The sequence below is a fragment of the Lytechinus variegatus genome, chromosome 11 (genome assembly GCF_018143015.1).
Source record: "Lytechinus variegatus isolate NC3 chromosome 11, Lvar_3.0, whole genome shotgun sequence".
In the NCBI taxonomy this organism is placed as follows: domain Eukaryota; kingdom Metazoa; phylum Echinodermata; class Echinoidea; order Temnopleuroida; family Toxopneustidae; genus Lytechinus; species Lytechinus variegatus.
This window is the reverse complement of record NC_054750.1, coordinates 29682609-29704345: the sequence shown is the minus strand read 5'-3', so window position 1 is coordinate 29704345 and position 21737 is coordinate 29682609. Positions and strand designations below refer to the sequence as shown.

At 34.6% G+C, this 21737-nt stretch overlaps 1 protein-coding gene across 1 annotated transcript in view; it reads right to left on the bottom strand.

The window, feature by feature from the left end:
* LOC121423914 (receptor-type tyrosine-protein phosphatase mu-like) overlaps positions 1-21737 on the bottom strand; it is a 53141-nt gene that overhangs the window by 9838 nt on the left and 21566 nt on the right. The window contains exons 11-23 of the mRNA XM_041619463.1: positions 19709-19964; positions 18012-18247; positions 16954-17017; positions 16287-16389; positions 8860-8969; positions 7934-8364; positions 6896-6983; positions 6176-6252; positions 5342-5378; positions 4890-4987; positions 3002-3127; positions 1266-1438; positions 333-468 (exon numbers count right to left, since the gene is read on the bottom strand). Coding sequence (XP_041475397.1) covers positions 333-468; positions 1266-1438; positions 3002-3127; positions 4890-4987; positions 5342-5378; positions 6176-6252; positions 6896-6983; positions 7934-8364; positions 8860-8969; positions 16287-16389; positions 16954-17017; positions 18012-18247; positions 19709-19964 — 1935 coding nt within the window. The remainder of the gene's footprint in view (positions 1-332; positions 469-1265; positions 1439-3001; positions 3128-4889; positions 4988-5341; positions 5379-6175; positions 6253-6895; positions 6984-7933; positions 8365-8859; positions 8970-16286; positions 16390-16953; positions 17018-18011; positions 18248-19708; positions 19965-21737) is intronic.

Below are 21737 nucleotides of genomic sequence, written 5' to 3'. Positions count from 1 at the left end.
GTAGAAGCAGTAGTAGTAGAAGTAGTAGTAGTAGCGCCCCCCCCCCAATTTTTTTCCAAGCCGTGTCCAAAAACATAAGAAGTACCATCTGATAGTGATTTTTTGCACTTTCAAAATTATTCCACAGCTGCATTAGTAGTAACATGAACAAGGTATCAATAAATTTATTACTACATGTATCTTCACAAGTAATTATCATAAATTTTGAAATTGAAAAATTGAGCCAACCACAGTTCAAACATTGAAACTGTAGATTAAAAAAAGAAAAAAATGTGTAGTCTATGAAACAAAAATTAAATGTTTCCAGTACAATTCCCCATGAAGGTACTTACAGCAGTTTGAACCATATATGGTCTATCTTTTCTCATATTCTGAATGAAAGCAAAGATGTTGATATGGTTATTTTCTTTGATCTTTCCCAGCATGCAGTAGAGTGAGATGAAAGTTCCTGTCCTTCCGACACCAGCACTAATAAAGACAAAAAGATGAAACAACATTTAAAAAGAATGAATTAAACCATACTTATAGTAATATGCTATTTCTTTTTCACAAATATAGTTCTTAAAATATGGTATATCTTGATATTGAAGTCAGGCAGTTATGTACAAAGGGAAAGGGGCCGGGGCAGGATCCCTTCCCTGTAAATTGTGAAATCTCTCCTTTTCCACAATTTCAATCCGAAAAAGGAAGAAACCCCTCTGTCATTAGCTGTTCAGTTTGTTGCTCCCTTTTTTATTTAATACTTTGGAGCATCTTATATATTCTTGCTCCCCCCTAGGAATAATTCTGTGTACAGCTTTGAAGTAAAAGGATTCCATCAGTCTCCTGAAAGAATGAATGTACATTGTCTGCCCTATGGGTGAAGTAATGATTAGACATGCATTGCAATGCATCTTTAGATCAAAGTAATCAAAGTTGCAAACACACATTTTGAATAGTTGAAAATTAACCGTGATTGATTGTTGGAGTTGCACATGATTGAGATATTTAATGCAATAAAAAAACAATGCTTCTGCAAGTTACAATCAATCATATCTATTGATTTGATTTCATATTAAAAGATGAGAATTGTTGCTACTCTGTTTGGGGTTCAACAACTAAAGGGATAGAGCCTTGTCGATCTGGCGCTGCACAGCGGCTGTCGGGCCAACTATCAATTGGGCAAAGCAAAGTTTTGGAGTATTTCATTTCATGTATATTTTACACAATAAAATATGGATTTACGATATATTTGTGAAACAGGGTCCTATTACCATCCCACTCACCTGCAGTGGACAAGCATTGGAGTAGATCCCTTGGTGTTGGCAGTGATCTTCTCATGGACGTGTTTGACAGCTTGAGTGAAACTGATGAGTGTGGTAGGATACTGTGGAACACCCATATCTGGCCAGGACTGGTAGTGGAACTGATGGACGGATCGGGTTTCACCCCCACTCACCTGACGTAATGATATCAAAATTATAATAGTAATAATAAACAGTTCTTGTATAGTGCATATCACAATTATGAATAATGTCTCTATGCGCTTCGAAAGGACTTGGATATTATTACCCCAGCTGTAGCTCGGCAGTCGTAATTACTAAGATTACAGCGCACACGCATTTCAAGGAATAAATTCCTTGATGAAAATAATCTAATAGCGAACTGAACTCTAAGAGCTCTGGACCCCATCTTACAAATTCTTGCGATCAATCTGATTAATTTCAACTATGGAAAGCCAACAACGCCCATATCTAAAATGCATGTTTCCTCAAAAAAAATCTGGATATGATGTTTATACATAAATTCATTGTTTTTCTTGACAATTTGGTGTGTTTGGCTTTCTTTACAAAGGACATTTTGCAAATTTCAAGTATTAAAAATCATGATTACTGATGGATTTCCATAGAGTTACGATTGATTGGATCTTTGTAAGATGGGGCCCTAAAGAACACAGTTGATCTCATGTATGCACATGCATAGGGTGTTAAAAACCTTATAACAACTCAGAAAAATTTGTTTAATTTCAGAGTTAGGACATAAGTAGCAAAATTCTATGACAATGAAAGTTATCTACTAGAATTAGAGTTCAGATATGAGGTAGCTAAAAAAAGATATTTCTAAAATCCAATTTTTCCTCAGTTTCAGAGTTGGGACATAAGTAGCAACCTTCTTTGAGTAGAAAAAAGTTCTCTACAAGAAATAGAGTTTAGATAATATGAGGTAGCTAAAAAAAATGATATTTCCAAAATTCATTTTTTCCTGAGCTCCCCTAAAAATGTGTAAATTTAGGATAGCTTTATGATACCCATATATACCATTTCAATAATGACCAGAAAAATGATATTGATTTGGGTTGCCAAAAGTCATGTTGGTGATTCAATAGCAAAAAAAGGAATGTTTGGAACCATGATGAAAACGTGTTTCCTGACTTGTGATAGTGTCAATCATGGCAGAAAATTATTCATCATTCTAGAGCGCATATGAGTACATGATCGGAATGATGCGTTCTGGGTAAGTAACCAGCTAATTAATGCGTAGTTAGGTCTTATAATGGTGCAGCTTCAAAATAGCTTGACAAAGTGTATTGCCACATCTAAAAAAATTGCAAATAACAATAATAATTACCATGAGATTAACAGATCAGTTCTACCTGAAGATAAGCAATTTAATTCTTCTATTGCAAGAAGCAACTCACAATCAATAACAAGATTTATTATTAGAACCCATCAACTTGACTTGAAATCACATACTATCAAACTGATATTATAAACACTGTATTTTTACATAATGGTAATTTCATAATAAAAACATTACAATGAAACCTTTAAGCTCCTTTTACAATATAATCCAAACTTTACATTCATGTCTTCCAGATGTACAACAAACTTCAGCCTCCAGATAAAAGCACATCCCCACTTGCATGAGGAATGGAATTGTTTTTTACAATTGTGACTATTATCACCTATCTTGATTTGAATTTTTGGATTTTTTGGATGTCTTGGATCAGAGCATTCCTTACCTGTTTAACATCCATGACTCTGTGTACGTGATCAGAGAACTCTTCTATTGTTCTTAATTTCACCTCGATGTCACCAAACGTCATGCTGTCTCCCATAGCCTTCGGCCAGTATACTGTGCACCGATCCTGTCATAAGGAACAAATAAGCTGTAAGTTTCAGGGATATGACACTGGTTATGACTTTACAGTAAGATTTATTTAAATGAGAAGGAAACTTGACACATCAGCAGGCCGTACACGAACCATCACAATACCTAGATAAATGATAACATCACTCAAATTGTTTTGATCAGACAAGTGAAGGAAATGCAAACTTTCTTTCCTTCTTTTATGTTGCTCTTTGTTCGTATATTCCTTTTTGTAATTGTGCTGTATTATATTATATCAAATAATATTATATCACATCACATCATATTATATTATATTACATAGGTTATGTAGATTCGAATCAGTGATAGGTCAATACACCATCACGTCACCATACCTGCGAGGATCGCATTTGTTATATTCTAGGTTTTGACGTCACTTTAGGGAATATACTGCGTTGTATTTTCAATTGCGGCGTTATATTCACTAAAGTGACGTCACTCGCTGCATACAAGTTGCGTACCAAGGTAGTTTATATGATGTACGCGCTAATGTTAACGCGTTGATTGCATGAAGAGCGCGCTTGATGTATTTTCAACAAAAAAATCTATTATGACGTAAATGGATCAGAGCTGTAGCAAGAATTTTGGGTTTGAGCCAGATGATGAATGCAATTTCTGATGGCGAATCCACATATACTATATAATATAACAGATATTGCCTGGTCTAACGTTTTAATAAAAAACATTTCAACTCCCCTCTGAAGCTATATTTTTCCCTCGGGATAATATTTTCCCTCAGCGCTGCGCGCTTCGGGCAAAATATAATCACTTGGGAAAAATATAACTCCGTCGGGGAGAGGAAATGTTATATTCAAACTCTAGGTAGGCAATATCTGTATAATATTATATTATATCATATATATTTCTTATTTTGTATGAAATTGTATAAGCTGCATATAGATGAATAGAATCAAAATGTATTTTGTGAATGCATGATTAGACTTGTTGATTATTTTACAACTCCAAAGCAGCATTTATTTCCCATTTTAATATTGGTGGCAGCGGTGGGATTTAAACCCACACTGTCTAGATGGTGACAGCCCTCAAACTCAAATACAATTATCATTCTCATCAATTTATACAGGGCCTGCATTTAACATCCCATCCAAAGGACAGACAAGGTGTTCACTCCAACACATTTGTATGCCGCAAAAAAGGGAATGTTATTAGAGACTCAACAAAGGCATCTGGGATGGATTTAAACTTGTGACCTGTGACATAGTAATACCTTCATTTCTAAGAAATGTCAACAATAAATAGCAACAAAGTCTCTATAATTTACTGTGTGTTTATTTCCATATTGACAGATTATAGGATAAGAATAGACAATATATCATTATTATTTCTCCTGTCTGTACTTATTATTGACAGGTAGACAACCATTGTTATTATTGCTTTTCAATCATTCTCCAATCAAATTTTAAAACATCAATCAGTTTATGCATTTTCATTATTCTTTTATAGAAATGTCACTATAAATACTGAGTTACATGTAGATTATTTTGGGTTTTTTTATCAGTATGTTTTGTAAGTTTGATATTTGTACACAGTGCTACATGTGGGGTGACATGCTTCCAAGCAACAGCTATTTATTGTGCTTTGCCTGACCAGCATGTAACACTGCTACATTCTGCATCGTTTGTTTTTATCATGTATAAAAGACATTTATGTATAATTTGTATCGTGATTTTGTCAAATAAATAATAATAATAATAGTAATCTAATAATAGAATACTAACCTTGCCTCCCTCTATAGTGTTTGTTACCATGACAACAGAACAAACATTCTCCTGCCAAATGAGTCGCCAGAAATCATTGATGCTTGCCATATTGGGGGCTGAGAAAATACACAAAAATATGACAAATAAAACTACTCTATTTATACTTGTTCTCTACATATAATCAATATTTCATATCAACATAAAAAAAGCAGTCCAGGTAAAAATACTTTTACCATATCTATAAAAGCATTGGTACATGTATATCATGAAAAATAGGTGTGGAATTTATTCCTTAAAATACAGAATGTATAACAGCTGATCTTGCTCTTCTTTAAAAAACCATGGTAATAATAATGCACTGTTGTGTAGAATGCTTAGAGATTGCTGATAGAACTACAGTAAAATAGATGTAATTATTCTATTTATTATCATCTGTAATTATAACCTAGTCTTGATATACATGTACGTACCTTGAGAAGCAATGAATGCCTTCTTCCCCTTATCATCCTGTTAGAAAACATAAAATATTATCATTACTATCAAAATTATGCTCAAATTCAATCCTAAACAAATATTTTAATGCAAAAGCCTAATATATTAGTGATTCTCTTAGATTTATTTCGTTTTTATTTGTAGTTTAATTTATACAGGGTGGCATTGTCAGTTTCAAAACTGTTTTCCACAACGGCCCTGTTATAACATACAATTTGTTATAACTAATATAATTGAATCAGTAATATTATCAGTCATTTCAACTCCATGCTGCAAAACAACTGAATTACATATAACAAAAATACATAAAGTATGACATGTGTATGAAGGGATGTATATTGTATACTTCATGAAACATATCATCTTTAGAAAGGAGATAAAAACAAAGGATATTATTCTTTAAAAAGAGTAAAACTTATCTTTATCATCTGTCCTCTATTTACTACCTGCCATGAAAACAAAATAAGCTGCCCAGCTTTGGCAAAGGAAGCAAGCAACACATCAGTCAAATTTGAGTTTTTGTTGTTTCTGAAACACCCTTTGTATGTTGCACATGTAGGCAAAATTTGGGGAAGAAATGATCATTCTATGGAAAGATATTGAAGAAAATATGTTGTTAAATTGTATTGACACCTATGTGAATGATGAACAAGCATTGCTCATTTACAACAAATGATACTTTTGTAACATGCTTCCTTTTGCCAAAAGTTGGCAGTAAGGCTCTACACCAATATCCAAATCAATAGGATTTACATATTGCCATAGTGATGTCACATGTTGTTAGCAGAAAAAAATATTACACTAGTCTTTACCTTGATGAAATTAGCATTGTAGTAATCTGAGTGAGGATCATCTTTCAGCTTTTCCAGGACAACTCTAGAATGATCAACTAAGAAGTAGGACAAAAAAAGCAATGACAATGTATTCATTTTCTAAATACCATCTATGTGAATATGATAAAAGTTTTAGCAATTTTGTAATAAATTTTCAATATATGCAACAAATTGTTCTGGCAATAGTTCCCTAATAAAATTAAAACTGAATATAAAACCTCAAAATTGATACTTTTCTTAATTATTATCCTTACATTTTTCTTCAGAAATACTATAAAAACCATAACCATGTCTTCAAGGAAAATCAGCCAGGAACAATAATTATGGGAGCAAATTTCTGATCACCTTCTACGAATGCAATCAAATAGCTTTTCCCCACACAATTGAAGAAATGAGACCATCATGAAAAATAATGCAATATTAGGAATTACAAATAAGCAACACAAATCTGAGAAAAGCAATTTAACTTAATGATTTGACATAATAAACATTCAATTCTAGAGCAGATATTATCTTATTATGACACAAAAGATTTTAGTCTATTGACATTCATTAAGAATTTTAAACAAAGAAAATACATATATGTAAACGAAATGAATTTCCATTAACTTGGACAATTAAACATTATAATATATATATGTATGAAAATACATAAATATTACTGCATTCATTAAATTTTCTGAAGAGATGTAAACTCACATGCCACAATGTTTTTGAACCGATTCTTGGTTTTGTTTTCTGGTTTCAAAGCAACGATCCTAGGAATGCCTTCATCTGATGACAATAACTGAAATAAAAAGAAAATGAGAAAATATCACAAGTAGTTGATTATGTCATGAATAGGATCTTGGATTCATAATGGAGAAGTGTATTAACGCTTCGCTTCTTATGCCTTCCCATAATTTTTTCAAAAGTAAAAACCAGTCTGGCGTCCTTTGGCAAGGCATTAATCCACACTGTCACTCTCGACTCAGGTGGTAAATGGGTACCCGGTAGGATGTGAAAGTCATTGTAGCTTGTCCAGTACTGTGTGTGCATCTCTGGCGACCGACTGGAATACTTCCCAGGGAGTGGAGGATGTGCACACATTGGGTGCGGAAACCATGACCGGGATAATAATCTATCTGTAAAGCGCTTAGACACATTGTTCCAATGTAATAAGCACTTATATACATGTAAGCAGATTATTATTATTATTCCTTATACTAACTAATACAGCCCTCAACAACAGTTTTATCAGAAGTCTCTATAAAGCACTTGAAAGCATTGCAGCATAATTACCATGGCTCTAGCAGAGATGTTCTGTGTTTCATGGAATAAATTAAAGCCTGGTTATCTCACCTGGGTGAGGTGCAACAAACTATACATAAATTTCTTTGCAGAAAGAAATAAACATGGCTGAAGCAGGATTAAAACATATGTGAGACCTCTGAGTCAAAGCTAGCCACTACCATGACATCATGACATTTCTTTTTCAGTGCACTCATCTTATGTAAAAAAAATTGAAATTATTTTATCATTTTTTTATGATCCTATTGCTATCTAATTCTTTGAAAAATAAAACTTTTGGAATAATATTTCAGTAACTTTCTGTTGGGAGCTTGTTCTTAGCCAGACACAAGCAAGGGATTTAAGGGCTTACAAAAAATTTTGAATGACATCGTTGATATTCGTTCATAAAAGACGGGGCTTCAAGTGGTCAAACATGATGGAGGCCTATTTGAAAGCAATACTTACACTAAATTCATGCGAGAATCCATCTTCTTCTTGTTCTTTCTTCTTTTCAACGTGTTCAACAAGGTTAGCCACTGCGATACATCCAGGAAGGTTAACGTTTTCATAGAGCTCTCCATCCAGTGTATCCGTCCCGGCTTCCTTTACCGTAGGGGACACGGCAGGAACAGACACCACATCAGAACGCTTATCAGGTTTAGCGTAAAGAGCATTCAGAGCCTCTAAAGTGAGGTCTCCCGTTAGTAATGGAAGCGTCTGACTCTTGCCGTTTGATGGCAACGGTTTCTCCATGGCAACATCGTAGGTTGTATCTTTCTTGATAGTCAAGTCGAGATTGTTTAGGTCGTCATTTAGGAGAGAGTTGCGCTCATGGCTGATATAGGCATACTCGGTCTCGGCTGGGTCACGGACTATTGGCTTGTCTGGGGTACGGGCTAGATAACAAAAATCAAAAAGAGAAATTGTGACTATTCTCTGCATTATTAGCTATTGATCAAAATAATAATCTAATGCAATCAAAGTAAAAATCTTAAGATCCTAAAAATGTATAACACTAGAAAATAATACTTCTCATCGCAAATCAAGGAAAAATAGTACGACAAATTCATGCAAACAATTCAGTAAGTTATTTCATTGTCTATCTTTTTCATGTAAGATTTTGTTATTTATTCATTTTATCGATACGAGGTAATTAGATAGTCAGAAAGTTAAGTGCTTAGATACATCTCCACACAGGCTCCTTACAAATGCTTTGATTCTCATTATCATTCTCCTTTTTCATGTTATAATTATTATCATTATTATTTTCATCATCATTATTATTAGTAGTAGTAGCATTACTATGTGTCTTTTTGCATACTCTACTGATTTAATCAATTCACCTTGCTCACATTATGTGAATGGAAATATAAAGTAATTGTTTTACTTACCAGTAGCATTGCCATTCTCATTAGGGGGTGATGGACTGGCCTCATAGAGAACATTATCAACAAGCTCACTAGAACTGATCACACCAATCTTTTCTCCTCTCTTTCTTTTGCTGCATCAAAACAAATTCACAATAAAAGATAAATACATGTAAGATTCAACAAAACTGAAAATATTTCTAACAAAACCCATCAGATAGCAAATTAACACATTCAGCATACACACAAATTTGAGTCAAGACTTTTATTCAATTTTATTTTGTTTTGATTAGAAAATTTAACTAGTTGATCCCAATAGAAAATGTCATGCAGGGACCTTGGGTAGACCATTAAGTTAGAGTGCTTTTCTCTTCCTACCATACATTCCCTTTGGCTCCCAAATGGACAGATTTTTTTTTAAAAGGTGTCAATTCATATTCAATTAGCTTGATGTGAAACTTTCTACTATTTAATCTAATCATGGTTTTATTATGAAATTATACAAAACACTAAGAAGTGCAGTGAAGATTAAAGGCATCGAGACACAGAGATCATTCACTGATGGCAAATTGGTTGAAAGCAGGCATATGGCTAAAAAACAAACCCACTAAAGAACCATCTTCAACCGATGAATGGCTTATATAAACACAACACCATGGATGTATTCACTAAGTATTTAATGAGATTCTGAAACCCTCAATTTGCTATGAACAGGCCAGCTGGGTCTTTTTCTGAACATATCCTAATTAATTATTTCGATTCCAAGGAAAATAAACATTACTTTTTTCTTCTTTAACAAACACATAATGTTCATTCATTTGACCAAGATAATAATGACTTCCAATGCAAAATAATTTGTGTTTCTTATTAGGTGGTCTGTCTTTGACAGATCACCTCTTAATTTCGTCAGAATTTTCTTATTTTTATTTATTTATTTTTACGGATTTTCTTGTCGCCAAGTTATCTCAAAATAGACTTGATCAATTTCAGTGAATTTCATGTCATCTATAGGATCTGTCATGGACACGTCAAAATAAGCTTTTCAAGGTCATCACGTCATGATGACGTCATCTAGGCGCCATTTTGTAAAATCAAAATTTAAAAATGCTCAAAATCACTTCTTTACCAAACGAGAGTACGTTTCAGGTCATTTTAAGCATTTCAAAAATTTGCGCGCGCGCACATATGCGCGCGCGTTTTCCTCGCGTAACACCTTAACACAGTGCAAAAACACCGTTTTTTTTACATCATTTCATTGATAATAAAATTCTGAACAATTTGATACCTTGATCAACCTTCTACGACCATTAATAACGAAATTAACACCCGTTAAAGTTTGCAGCACGTGTGCGCGCGAGCTCTCACTATAGGCCATATATGGGCAAAAACATGCCTATTGAAAATTCACTGTAGCTCTTTAAATAGTCCATTGACCCCCAATTTTTTTTCATATATCGATAGAGTATGAGTTGTAGATCTGATTTCATGTCACCATTGTCCCTAAATTATATCATGACGTCATCAAAATGGCGCCTAAACTAAAAATTTCATTTTTTCAAAAATGACGTCATCAAATTTATGCAAATTTGGTTGTAACTTCTCGAATATAGATCATTTTTCGCCCAGATTTCGATATGTTGTAGTTTATAATGTATTCTTTCTATTCAGAATACATGGATTTTCGTTTTGAGAAACGCATCATTGCGTAAAACAGCGATGAAAAGAGGCATGTCATTTTTCCTCATTTTGCGTGTAATCTCTATGGGACATGACTTTTTCTCAAAACTAGATTCGACATTCCTCTATTTCGTGAGCCATATCTCCATTGTTTCGTGTCGGTTTTCCCTGAGCTTTTAGTATGTTGTAGCTGAGATTCTGAGCTTTCGCAGGTGTGCCCTTCATTTTTTGATCAGATGCCGGGATCATGCCCGTATTTCACTTGCAAAATTGGACTTGTAATTCTCAAAATTGCTTACGTGTATTCTCTATGGGGAATATCGTGGCTTTGACTGCTTTCTAAAGGGCGCGGGTTCGAGTCCTGGGGTGAACAAGATGATTTTTTTTTTTCAGTTTTTTTTTTCTTTTTACCACTTCTTACATGATCCTTTATGATAATTAAAAGGTATAAATGTTTAAATTTAGCAAGATAAAACAGATTATAATTGCTTTTTTTCATATCACATGTGTTTTGCGTGTAATCTCTATGGGACATGACTTTTTCTCAAAACTAGATTCGACATTCCTCTATTTCGTGAGCCATATCTCCATTGTTTCGTGTCGGTTTTCCCTGAGCTTTTAGTATGTTGTAGCTGAGATTCTGAGCTATCGCAAGTGTGCCCTTCATTTTTTGATCAGATGCCGGGATCATGCCCGTATTTCACTTGCATAATTGGACTTGTAATTCTCAAAATTGCTTACGTGTATTCTCTATGGGGAATATCGTGGCTTTGACTGCTTTCTAAAGGGCGCGGGTTCGAGTCCTGGGGTGAACAAGATGATTTTTTTTTCAGTTTTTTTTTTCTTTTTACCACTTCTTACATGATCCTTTATGATAATTAAAAGGTATAAATGTTTAAATTTAGCAAGATAAAACAGATTATAATTGCTTTTTTTCATATCACATGTGTTTTGCGTGTAATCTCTATGGGACATGACTTTTTCTCAAAACTAGATTTGACATTCCTCTATTTCGTGAGCCATATCTCCATTGTTTCGTGTCGGTTTTCCCTGAGCTTTTAGTATGTTGTAGCTGAGATTCTGAGCTTTCGCAAGTGTGCCCTTCATTTTTTGATCAGATGCCGGGATCATGCCCGTATTTCACTTGCATAATTGGACTTGTAATTCTCAAAATTGCTTACGTGTATTCTCTATGGGGAATATCGTGGCTTTGACTGCTTTCTAAAGGGCGCGGGTTCGAGTCCTGGGGTGAACAAGATGATTTTTTTTTTCAGTTTTTTTTTCTTTTTACCACTTCTTACATGATCCTTTATGATAATTAAAAGGTATAAATGTTTAAATTTAGCAAGATAAAACAGATTATAATTGCTTTTTTTCATATCACATGTGTTTTGCGTGTAATCTCTATGGGACATGACTTTTTCTCAAAACTAGATTCGACATTCCTCTATTTCGTGAGCCATATCTCCATTGTTTCTTGTCAGTTTTCCCTGAGCTTTTAGTATGTTTTAGCCGAGATTCTAAGCTTTTGGAAATGTGCGTTTCATTTTTTGATCAGATGCCGGGATCATGCCCGTATTTCACTTGCAAAATTGGACTTGTAATTCTCAAAATTGCTTACGTGTATTCTCTATGGGGAATATCGTGGCTTTGACTGCTTTCTAAAGGGCGCGGGTTCGAGTCCTGGGGTGAACAAGATGATTTTTTTTTCATTTTTTTTCTTTTTGCCACTTCTTACATGATCCTTTATGATAATTAAAAGGTATAAAAGTTTAAATTTAGCAAGATAAAACAGATTATAATTACTTTTTACATAAATAATCTCTATGGGACATGACTTTTTCTCAAAACTAGATTCGACATTCCTCTATTTCGTGAGCCATATCTCCATTGTTTCTTCTCAGTTTTCCCTGAGCTTTTAGTATGTTGTAGCCGAGATTCTGAGCTTTCGGAAATGTGCATTTCAATTTTTGATCAGATGCCGGGATCATGCCCGTATTTCACTTGCAAAATTGGACTTGTAATTCTCAAAATTGCTTACGTGTATTCTCTATGGGGAATATCGTGGCTTTGACTGCTTTCTAAAGGGCGCGGGTTCGAGTCCTGGGGTGAACAAGATGATTTTTTTTTCATTTTTTTTTCTTTTTGCCACTTCTTACATGATCCTTTATGATAATTAAAAGGTATAAAAGTTTAAATTTAGCAAGATAAAACAGATTATAATTACTTTTTTCATATTACATGTATTTTGCGTGTAATCTCTATGGGACATGACTTTTTCTCAAAACTAGATTCGACATTCCTCTATTTCGTGAGCCATATCTCCATTTTTTCTTGTCAGTTTTCCCTGAGCGTTTAGTATGCTGGAGCTGAGATTCTTAGCTTTCACACCTGTGTCTTCATTTTTCGATCAGATGCCGAGATCGTGCCCGTTTATCGCTTGCAAAATTGGATTTGTAATTCTCAAATTTGTGTAAAGTCTATAGGAAATATGCTAGCTCAATCGGTTAGGTGTCAGACTTGCATCTCATTCAATCATTCGGGCAGGGGTTCGAGTCGGCGGGTGAACATGATTTTTTTTTTTACTATCTTGCGCACGATCAGTTATAACAATTCTAATAATTAATAGCTTAAATATTGCAAAATAAAACAGGTTATAATTACTTTTTTTTCGTAATATATCTATCTAATCATATCCGTCCATCCGCTATCTGTTATAAATCTATCTATATTTCTATCTATCCATCTGTCTGTCTATCTATCTACCTACATGACATAAATGTCTATCTCTCTATTTAATATATATCTACCTGTTTGAATATGTCTCTCTCTCTCACTCTATCTATCTATCCATATATATGTCAATACGTCTATATACCTACTTTGTATATGTATCTGTCTATCTATCTCTCTCTCTGTCTAATATAATATACCTATCTGTTTAGATATGTATATTTATCTATCTTTCTATATATCCATCCATCTATCTGCCTGTCTATCTATCGTTCTATATGTTTGTCTGTCTGGCTATCTATCTATCTATTTCTCTGATATATATCTATTTGAATATGTCTATCTTTCTATATCAATCTATCTGTCTCTTTACCTACCTATCTATCTGTCTATCTATCTATATGTCTGTCTATCTATGTTTTATTAATATAACCACCTATCATTTATCTCTCTATCCATCACTTGATCCATCCATCGCGCCATCCATCTATATATATCATCATGATCTATCTTCTATATATCTGTTTGAATATGTATGTCTGACGATTGTCATCACCACATTAATAATCACATTTGGCAATGGTCAAAATTTATTCTTTGGATGTCTACGATCAAGATTATCAATCATATCTAAATGATTCATTTCATACATTAGCCGACACTGAATGACAAATCATGACAGACCACCTAATTCGTCCGCATGACGAATTAAATTCTAGTTAGGTGGTCTGTCTTTGACAGATCACCTCTTAATTTCGTCAGAATTTTTTTATTTTTATCTATTTATTTTTACGGATTTTTCTTGTCGCCAAGTTATCTCAAAATAGACTTGATCAATTTCATTGAATTTCATGTCATCTATAGGATCTGTCATGGACACGTCAAAATAAGCTTTTCAAGGTCATCACGTCATGATGACGTCATCTAGGCGCCATTTTGTAAAATCACATTATCAATCACATCTCCATTATCAATTATCAAAAATCAATCAAATTTACATCACATCAACTTCAGGTCAAGGGTCATCAGGTCATGTCATCAAAGGTCACCTGGAGGTCACGACGCGCGCGTACGCGCGCGTCAAAATTTAAAAATGCTCAAAATCACTTTTTGACCAAACGAGAGTACGTTTTAGGTCATTCTAAGCATTTCAAAAATTTGCGCGCGCGCACGCATGCGTGCGCGTTTCCGCGCGTAACACCTTAACGCAACGCAGAAACACCGTTTTTTTTACATCATTGCATTGATAATAAAATTCTGAACAATTCGATACCTTGATCAACCTTCTACGACCATTAATGACGAAATTAACACCCGTTAAAGTCTGCAGCACGTGTGCGCGCGAGCTCTCACTATAGGCCATATATGGGCAAAAACATGCCTATTGTAAATTCACTGTAGCTCTTTAAATAGTCCATTGACCCCCAATTTTTTTTTCATATATCGATAGAGTATGAGTTGTACATTCGATTTCATGTCATCAATGTCCCTAAATTATATCGTGACGTCATCAAAATGGCGCCTAAACTAAAAATTTCATTTTTTCAAAAATGACGTCATCAAATTTATGCAAATTTGGTTGTAACTTCTCGAATATAGATCGTTTTTCGCCCAGATTTCGATATGTTGTAGTTTAAAATGTACTCTTTCTCCTTAGTAAACATGAATATTCGTTTTGAGAAACGCATCATTGCGTAAAACAGCGATGAAAAGAGGCATGTCATTTTTCCTCATTTTGCGTGTAATCTCTATGGGACATGACTTTTTCTCAAAACCAGATTCGACATTCCTCTATTTCGTGAGCCATATCTCCATTTTTTCTTGTCAGTTTTCTTTAAGCTTTTAGTATGTTGTAGCTGAGATTCTGCGCTATCGTAAGTGTGCCCTTCATTTTTTGATCAGATGCCGAGATCATGCCCGTATTTCACTTGCAAAATTGGACTTGTAATTCTCAAAATTGCTTACGTGTATTCTCTATGGGGAATATCGTGGCTTTGACTGCTTCTTAAAGGGCGCGGGTTCGAGTCCTGGGGTGAACAAGATGAATTTTTTTTTTCACTTTTTTTTTCTTTTTGTCACTTCTTACATGATCCTTTATGATAATTTAAAGGTATAAAAGTTTAAATTTAGCAAGATAAAACAGATTATAATTACTTTTTTTCATATCACATGTATTTTGCGTGTAATCTCTATGGGACATGACCTTTTCTCAAAACTAGATTCGACATTCCTCTATTTCGTGAGCCATATCTCCATTTTTTCTTGTCAGTTTTCTTTAAGCTTTTAGTATGTTGTAGCTGAGATTCTAAGCTTTCGCAAGTGTGCCCATCATTTTTTGATCAGATGCCAGGATCATGCCTGTATTTCGCTTGCAAAATTGGACTTGTAATTCTCAAAATTGCTTACGTGTATTCTCTATGGGGAATAGCGTGGCTTTGACTGCTTTCTAAAGGGCGCGGGTTCGAGTCCTGGGGTGAACAAGATGAATTTTTTTTTCACTTTTTTTTTCTTTTTGACACTTCTTACATGATCCTTTGTGATAATTTAAAGGTATAAAAGTTAAAATTTAGCAAGATAAAACAGATTATAATTACTTTTTTTATATCACATGTATTGTCATACATCAAAGAGACCCTTTTACAGTGCTTTATCATCTCCCGTCTTTCACAAGCATTCTATCCATAATCAACATTCAGTTGTCATCATGAAGATCACATTGATCTGCATGAACATGGTAATAGTGATCATGATGGCAATAATAAAGACAGACCACCTAATGCGTCCGCATGACGAATTAAATTCTAGTTCATTTTTATTTTGGGGGGGATTTCTTTTTTATGATAAAACTGTCGATCTACAATGGCTTGTGAAAAAAAGATTGAATAGATATGAATTGAAGCTTAATTTATTTTAAACATTTTTATTTTATAAATAATTTCCTTCTTCAGTGTTATGCATATTGTTGAATTTTGAAAAAGGTTCATAATATAATTTCATTAGTAGAAAGATCATCATCCAGTGAAAGACATTGCTATACCTACCTTGCTCGTAAAAGCATGATTAGAAGTAAGATAAGAAGAATAACAACAATCACACCTATCACCACGCCAGCGATTAAGGCAACATTGGTCTCAGGGCTCGTAACTAAATGATAAAGAAACAAATAAATGAGTATTCGGGTATGTATTCCTGATAGGCATTAAATTGTAAGCCAATTTAAATTAGGAGACAGATGCAACTTATCATCAAGCACTTCTGAGTACTTCAAACAATTTCTAGATCCATGTTATGGTGAGCGAGGAAGAGTTTAGCTCCGATTTTGCACAGAAATGTTTAAGAAGTGGCATTAATGGAACAAAAATAGCTCATATCTATATGTGCCGGCTTCGATCGTAATTTGACAAGCCAATTTATCATAGATTTGTGAAAGCAATTTGTTAAAGCAGAGCCAGAGTTAAGAGTCTGCCTGTCGAGCATATTTTGAGAAACATTTTCATTTTGAAAGTATGCTAAAATCATAGAGCTGCAATAAGATATCTTCATTATTTGCTATTGCTCAGATTTGCTCCAGATAGATAGTTAAAATCAAAGCTGCTACTATATCATCACTTCAAAATTAGTGATTTTGAAACAAAATATGTTATGTGGTACTAAGAATTAAGAAAGAAATGAATATCAATCATTTATGATAAATCCTCTGTTCTTTACCTGGAATAGGCGAGGTTAAGACAGATGACCATTCACCATATCCAGCTCCATTCAAAACTTGAACCTGAACATCATAGATCAAAGGAAAGCAGATAAGAAAATATTTCGGTTCACATAAAGTTGAAAGCTCTTTCTTTCTAAACTGATGTAAATTCTGAATCATTCTGAATCCTATTCATCCAGTCATGTTCAATATGGAGATTTTAATAAATCTCTATTTTATCAACTTGGCTTCTCAGGGTGCGAAACTATTTCTATCCTATATCTAAAAGAGCAAGGAAGATAGGCATTGGACAAGTGGCTCCAACTTTTTGGTAAGATCCATCATCCTGTTTGTAAGGAATAAATCACTTCAAACACTCTCAGGAAGACATACTTGTAAAATACTTCCTATTTGTAAGGTTATATTGACCTTGCTCTTGTGAAAATGTTTTACATGTACCTCTATGGTTTGGACTTAAATGAAAATATGCTTTAATAAAGAAAATAACACTGTTGAGATTTGATGTTAAATCATCCCTTTTTGTATTAAGATCAGCTGAGCAAAATGAAGGACAGTTGTATAACTAATAAACAAAATAAACTCTCAAGGTTTTTATCTCAGATTATCTATTTTCATCTATTCTTTTTACTTTCTTATCTGAATTCTTTACAAAATGGGACTGAGATTTAGTATAATCACTGCATATATAATTTGAAAATGTTCATTTGTTATAATACTATAATGTAAAGAATATACAAAACATAGTAGACAAAGTAATTAGAACAAATAACAATACCATACTTGACAAAGTCAAGCAACAATTTTACCATATACAGTGGTGCTAGAAAGTTAAAGTACCCCATCGGAAAATGAACATATTTAAAAGTGTTCGGGTTCTGCCATCTTTTAGATATTTTATTGCGAGGTCCGGAGATAAAATATTACATTCGATATAGTTTGATTCTTTGGGCTCGCAGGACATTGTATTGTTGTTATCTACATCTTTTGGTGGGGTTAAATAACTTTTTAGCACCACTATATGTTTTTAAAATCTTTCGTTTCTAGAGGGAATTACCTGAATGTCAAATTGAGTGTCTTTTGTCACTCCCTCAGTAATGACATACTCATTATCTGTCAGTTGACTGGTTTGTATGGGAACTGTTTCTGGTGGGAGAGGTTCTGGTTCAGTTTGCATGTATCTGATCTGGTAGCCCTGTACGTTACCATTGAGGTGGGCCGGACTTGCAGCATCCCAGCGGATGGTTACAGATTCTGCGGTTGATTCAATGTTTACGATGGGTGCTGGGGCAACTAGGTTGAAGAAAATGCATGGAGAGAAAAATAAAGTGCATTATCTGTGGTTATGAATTAAAAATTGCATGTGCTGATGATGTAAAAACTGCATGTGCTGGTGATGTAAAAAATGCTAATTCAGGCAATATATTTCGATATTCTTTGGGCATGCATGGTCGGTAACTTTTAAGTAGCACATACTTCTATACAGGACAAATTGAAAACAGTTTTTAAAAAAGGGGGAGGGAATATCAAAGGCTAAAGAGAGGGGTTGAGAGTCCAACCAAGAGTGAATCAAAGCTTTAGCCATGATGTTGATGAATCAATAAGCCCTGTTTATTCAATTTCATTCAGCCTGGTATGGACATTATTCCTGGTATTGATATTGAAGATGATCAATATTGTAAACAAGCGGCTAGTGCAATCAACATTTTTTTTTGTCAATTGCTTCTGATCTTCTCCTCTAAATATAGAATCATTACCAGCTTTTTTATCTTCTCAGTTTGAAAGTCCTGAGAGATCAGTTGCTGGGAACTCTATTGTAAATTGCGTACGTAAATTACACTTACACAGAGCACCTGTCAGAGACGATCTCCCCATTCGTATTATTAGAGATTTTGCATGTGAATTGAGTATACCGGTTACTAGGATACTCAATATATCTTTTAGACAAGGAATAGTACCTTCACAGTGGAAATTTGGTCAAGTAACTCCCATTCCAAAATCTCACCCACCTTGCATCAATAAATTACGCCCTATAGCTTTAACTTCACATTTTACTAAGCTCGCCGAATCTTCTATGGCTTAATGGTTATTGAAAGACATTGAGAAGTTAATTGTTATGTATCAATTCGGTATACAGACCAGGATTGTCTACATCACATTATCATGTTGGTGTATTACATCATCTCTGTGACAAAAATACAAAGATATCTCTTCGTCGTAAAAACAATTACATGTATCACCAATTTCTAATAAGAACAACGAATAAGATTTAAAAACAGTCCATTGCCTTTTTTGGTTGACATACTCGACTAGGAAAGGCAATGCACAATGGTCACCCCCACCCCACAATACAGTTATTTTTGTCATTTAAATAAGTGCCAGTCTCCTCTCCTTCAAGTCTGCCATTATCATGTTACATTCATTTCTTCATTCATTCATTGCCTTTTATGCTTTATCTAAATTGCATTAACTCTTAAATGTATATCCTTTTTATGTTTTAAAATGGTTTTTACTATGTATTTAATTGTGCCAACACCAACTTGTAAACATGATTTTTCCAGCTCCTGCTGTTTTTTTCATTTGTGATTGTTAACATGTTTGATTATCAATAAGGAACATTTTTGAATTGAATAGAATTGAAAGATTATTTTTGTACATCATTCCATCCAAAGGATCGTTCCTTTATTGATTTACATCCATGACTAATTATTCTCATTTCATGACAAATTGATGATAATTGTATTCTATTCTTACGCTGTTCCATTGTTACCACTGAAAATCCCTCTCCTCTTGGCGTCTCAGAGTCTTTATTATAGACTACCACCTGAATGACGTACTGTGAGTAAGGTTCAAGGGTCAACGTGTAGTCAGACACCGAAGAATTAAATGGAATATCAATGGGATTTTCTGCTGCCCTCTTTGACAAACCAGACGGGATATCGGATCGAGTAAAGTAGATCCTGATTCCACCGAGACCACTCCGACAGGATGAAACATTGGAAGGTGGATTCTGAAACACAGGAAAAGCAGAACCATAAAGTGACCTTCCATGAACTTTATCATATTTTTGGTTTTGGTATGGTATGGTATGATATTGCATGGTATGGTATGGTGTGGTGTGGTACATGTTATGGGGTGATGTGGTATGGTATTGTGTGGTATGGTGTGGTGTGTCATGGTATGGTATTGCATCGTGTGGTATGGTATGGTATGGCATAGTGTGGCGTGGTGTGGAGTGGTTTATAGAAGGGTATGGTACTGTATGGTGTGGCATGGTATTGCATGGTGTGGTATGGAATTGTGTGGCGTGAAGTGGTGTTGTTTATGAAATGGTATGGTATTCTGTGGTTTGGTGTGGTATGGTGAGGTGTTGTGTGGTATGGTATGGTACAGTATTGCCTGGTGTAATGTGGATTAGTGTGGTTTATGGTATGGTATCGTGCAATGTGGTGCGGTGTGGCGTGGTGTGGTATTGTGTGGTGTGTCATGGAATGATATGGTAATGTGTGGTGTGGCATGGTATTGCATGGTGTGGTTACGTATGGTATTGCATGGCATGGTGTGGTGTGATGTGGATTGGTGTGCATTATGGTATGGTATTGTATAATGTGGTGTGGTATGGTTTGGTTATGTGTAGTGTAGTATTGTGTGGTGTGGTATGGTATGGTGTGGTATATGGTATGGTATTGTGTGGTGTGGTGTGGCATGATGTGGTTTTGTATGATATGGTATTGTGTGGGATGGTGTGGTGTGGTATATGGTATGGCATAGCGTGATGTGGTATGGTGTGGAATATGTTATGGTATTTTGTGGTGTGGTATACCACACCACATTATACCGCATGATACCATACCATATACCACACCACACTACTCCACATCATACCACACCACACAAAACCATACCACACCACACAATACCATACCATGCAATACTACATACCATGCCACACAACACAAGACCATACCACACCACAAAATACCATACCACACCACGCAATACCATACCATATTCCACACCAGTTGTGTGGTGTGGTATATGGTATGATATTGTATGGGGTGGTCTGGTATCGTGTGGTGTGGAGTGGTGTGGTATGATATTTGCATGGTATGATTTTGCAGCGTAATAATTGCACAAGTATATACAATACATTCCAAAGTGTACACTTTCATAATAGTGGTATTATATTCATAATCAAGAGGTACAGGTATATACACATATTTTACTGAATGCAATTACTAACCATAACCATACCATATTTACAAATACATGTAAATGGGGACATGCAGGATAACAACATAAATTTACATAGCTAATACGAAGAGAAGATCTGGAGTGTGAAATAAAAGATTGAGGCGAGGTGAAAAAATAAGAAAATGGGAGGGATTATAGGAACAAAAGAAAGATGAGTAGGGTTGGTAAAGATACAAAGATTAATTGAGAAGAGGGAGATGAAAATGAGGAAAAGGAAGAATATTTTTCTGAAATCTAGATTGCATTTCACCATTTTAATACCCCTCTCCTCCATATTTGATTCCCTTTCATACCCTAATGTACATACATGTAATTTTATATAGTTATGAGATTTATTTTAGCAGGTTTTGTGTGTTTGTGTTTGTAAATCATGGTCGGGGCCCTTTCCAAAAAGGACTTCAAACTGTTGTAACTGTGTCATTATGACAACTACCATGGTAACAGGGTTCAGCGACCATACTGGCAAAGTTACAACAGTTGTGACTCTTATCTTTAAGAAACAGTCCCCAAGTCTATTTCTTGTTGTTCC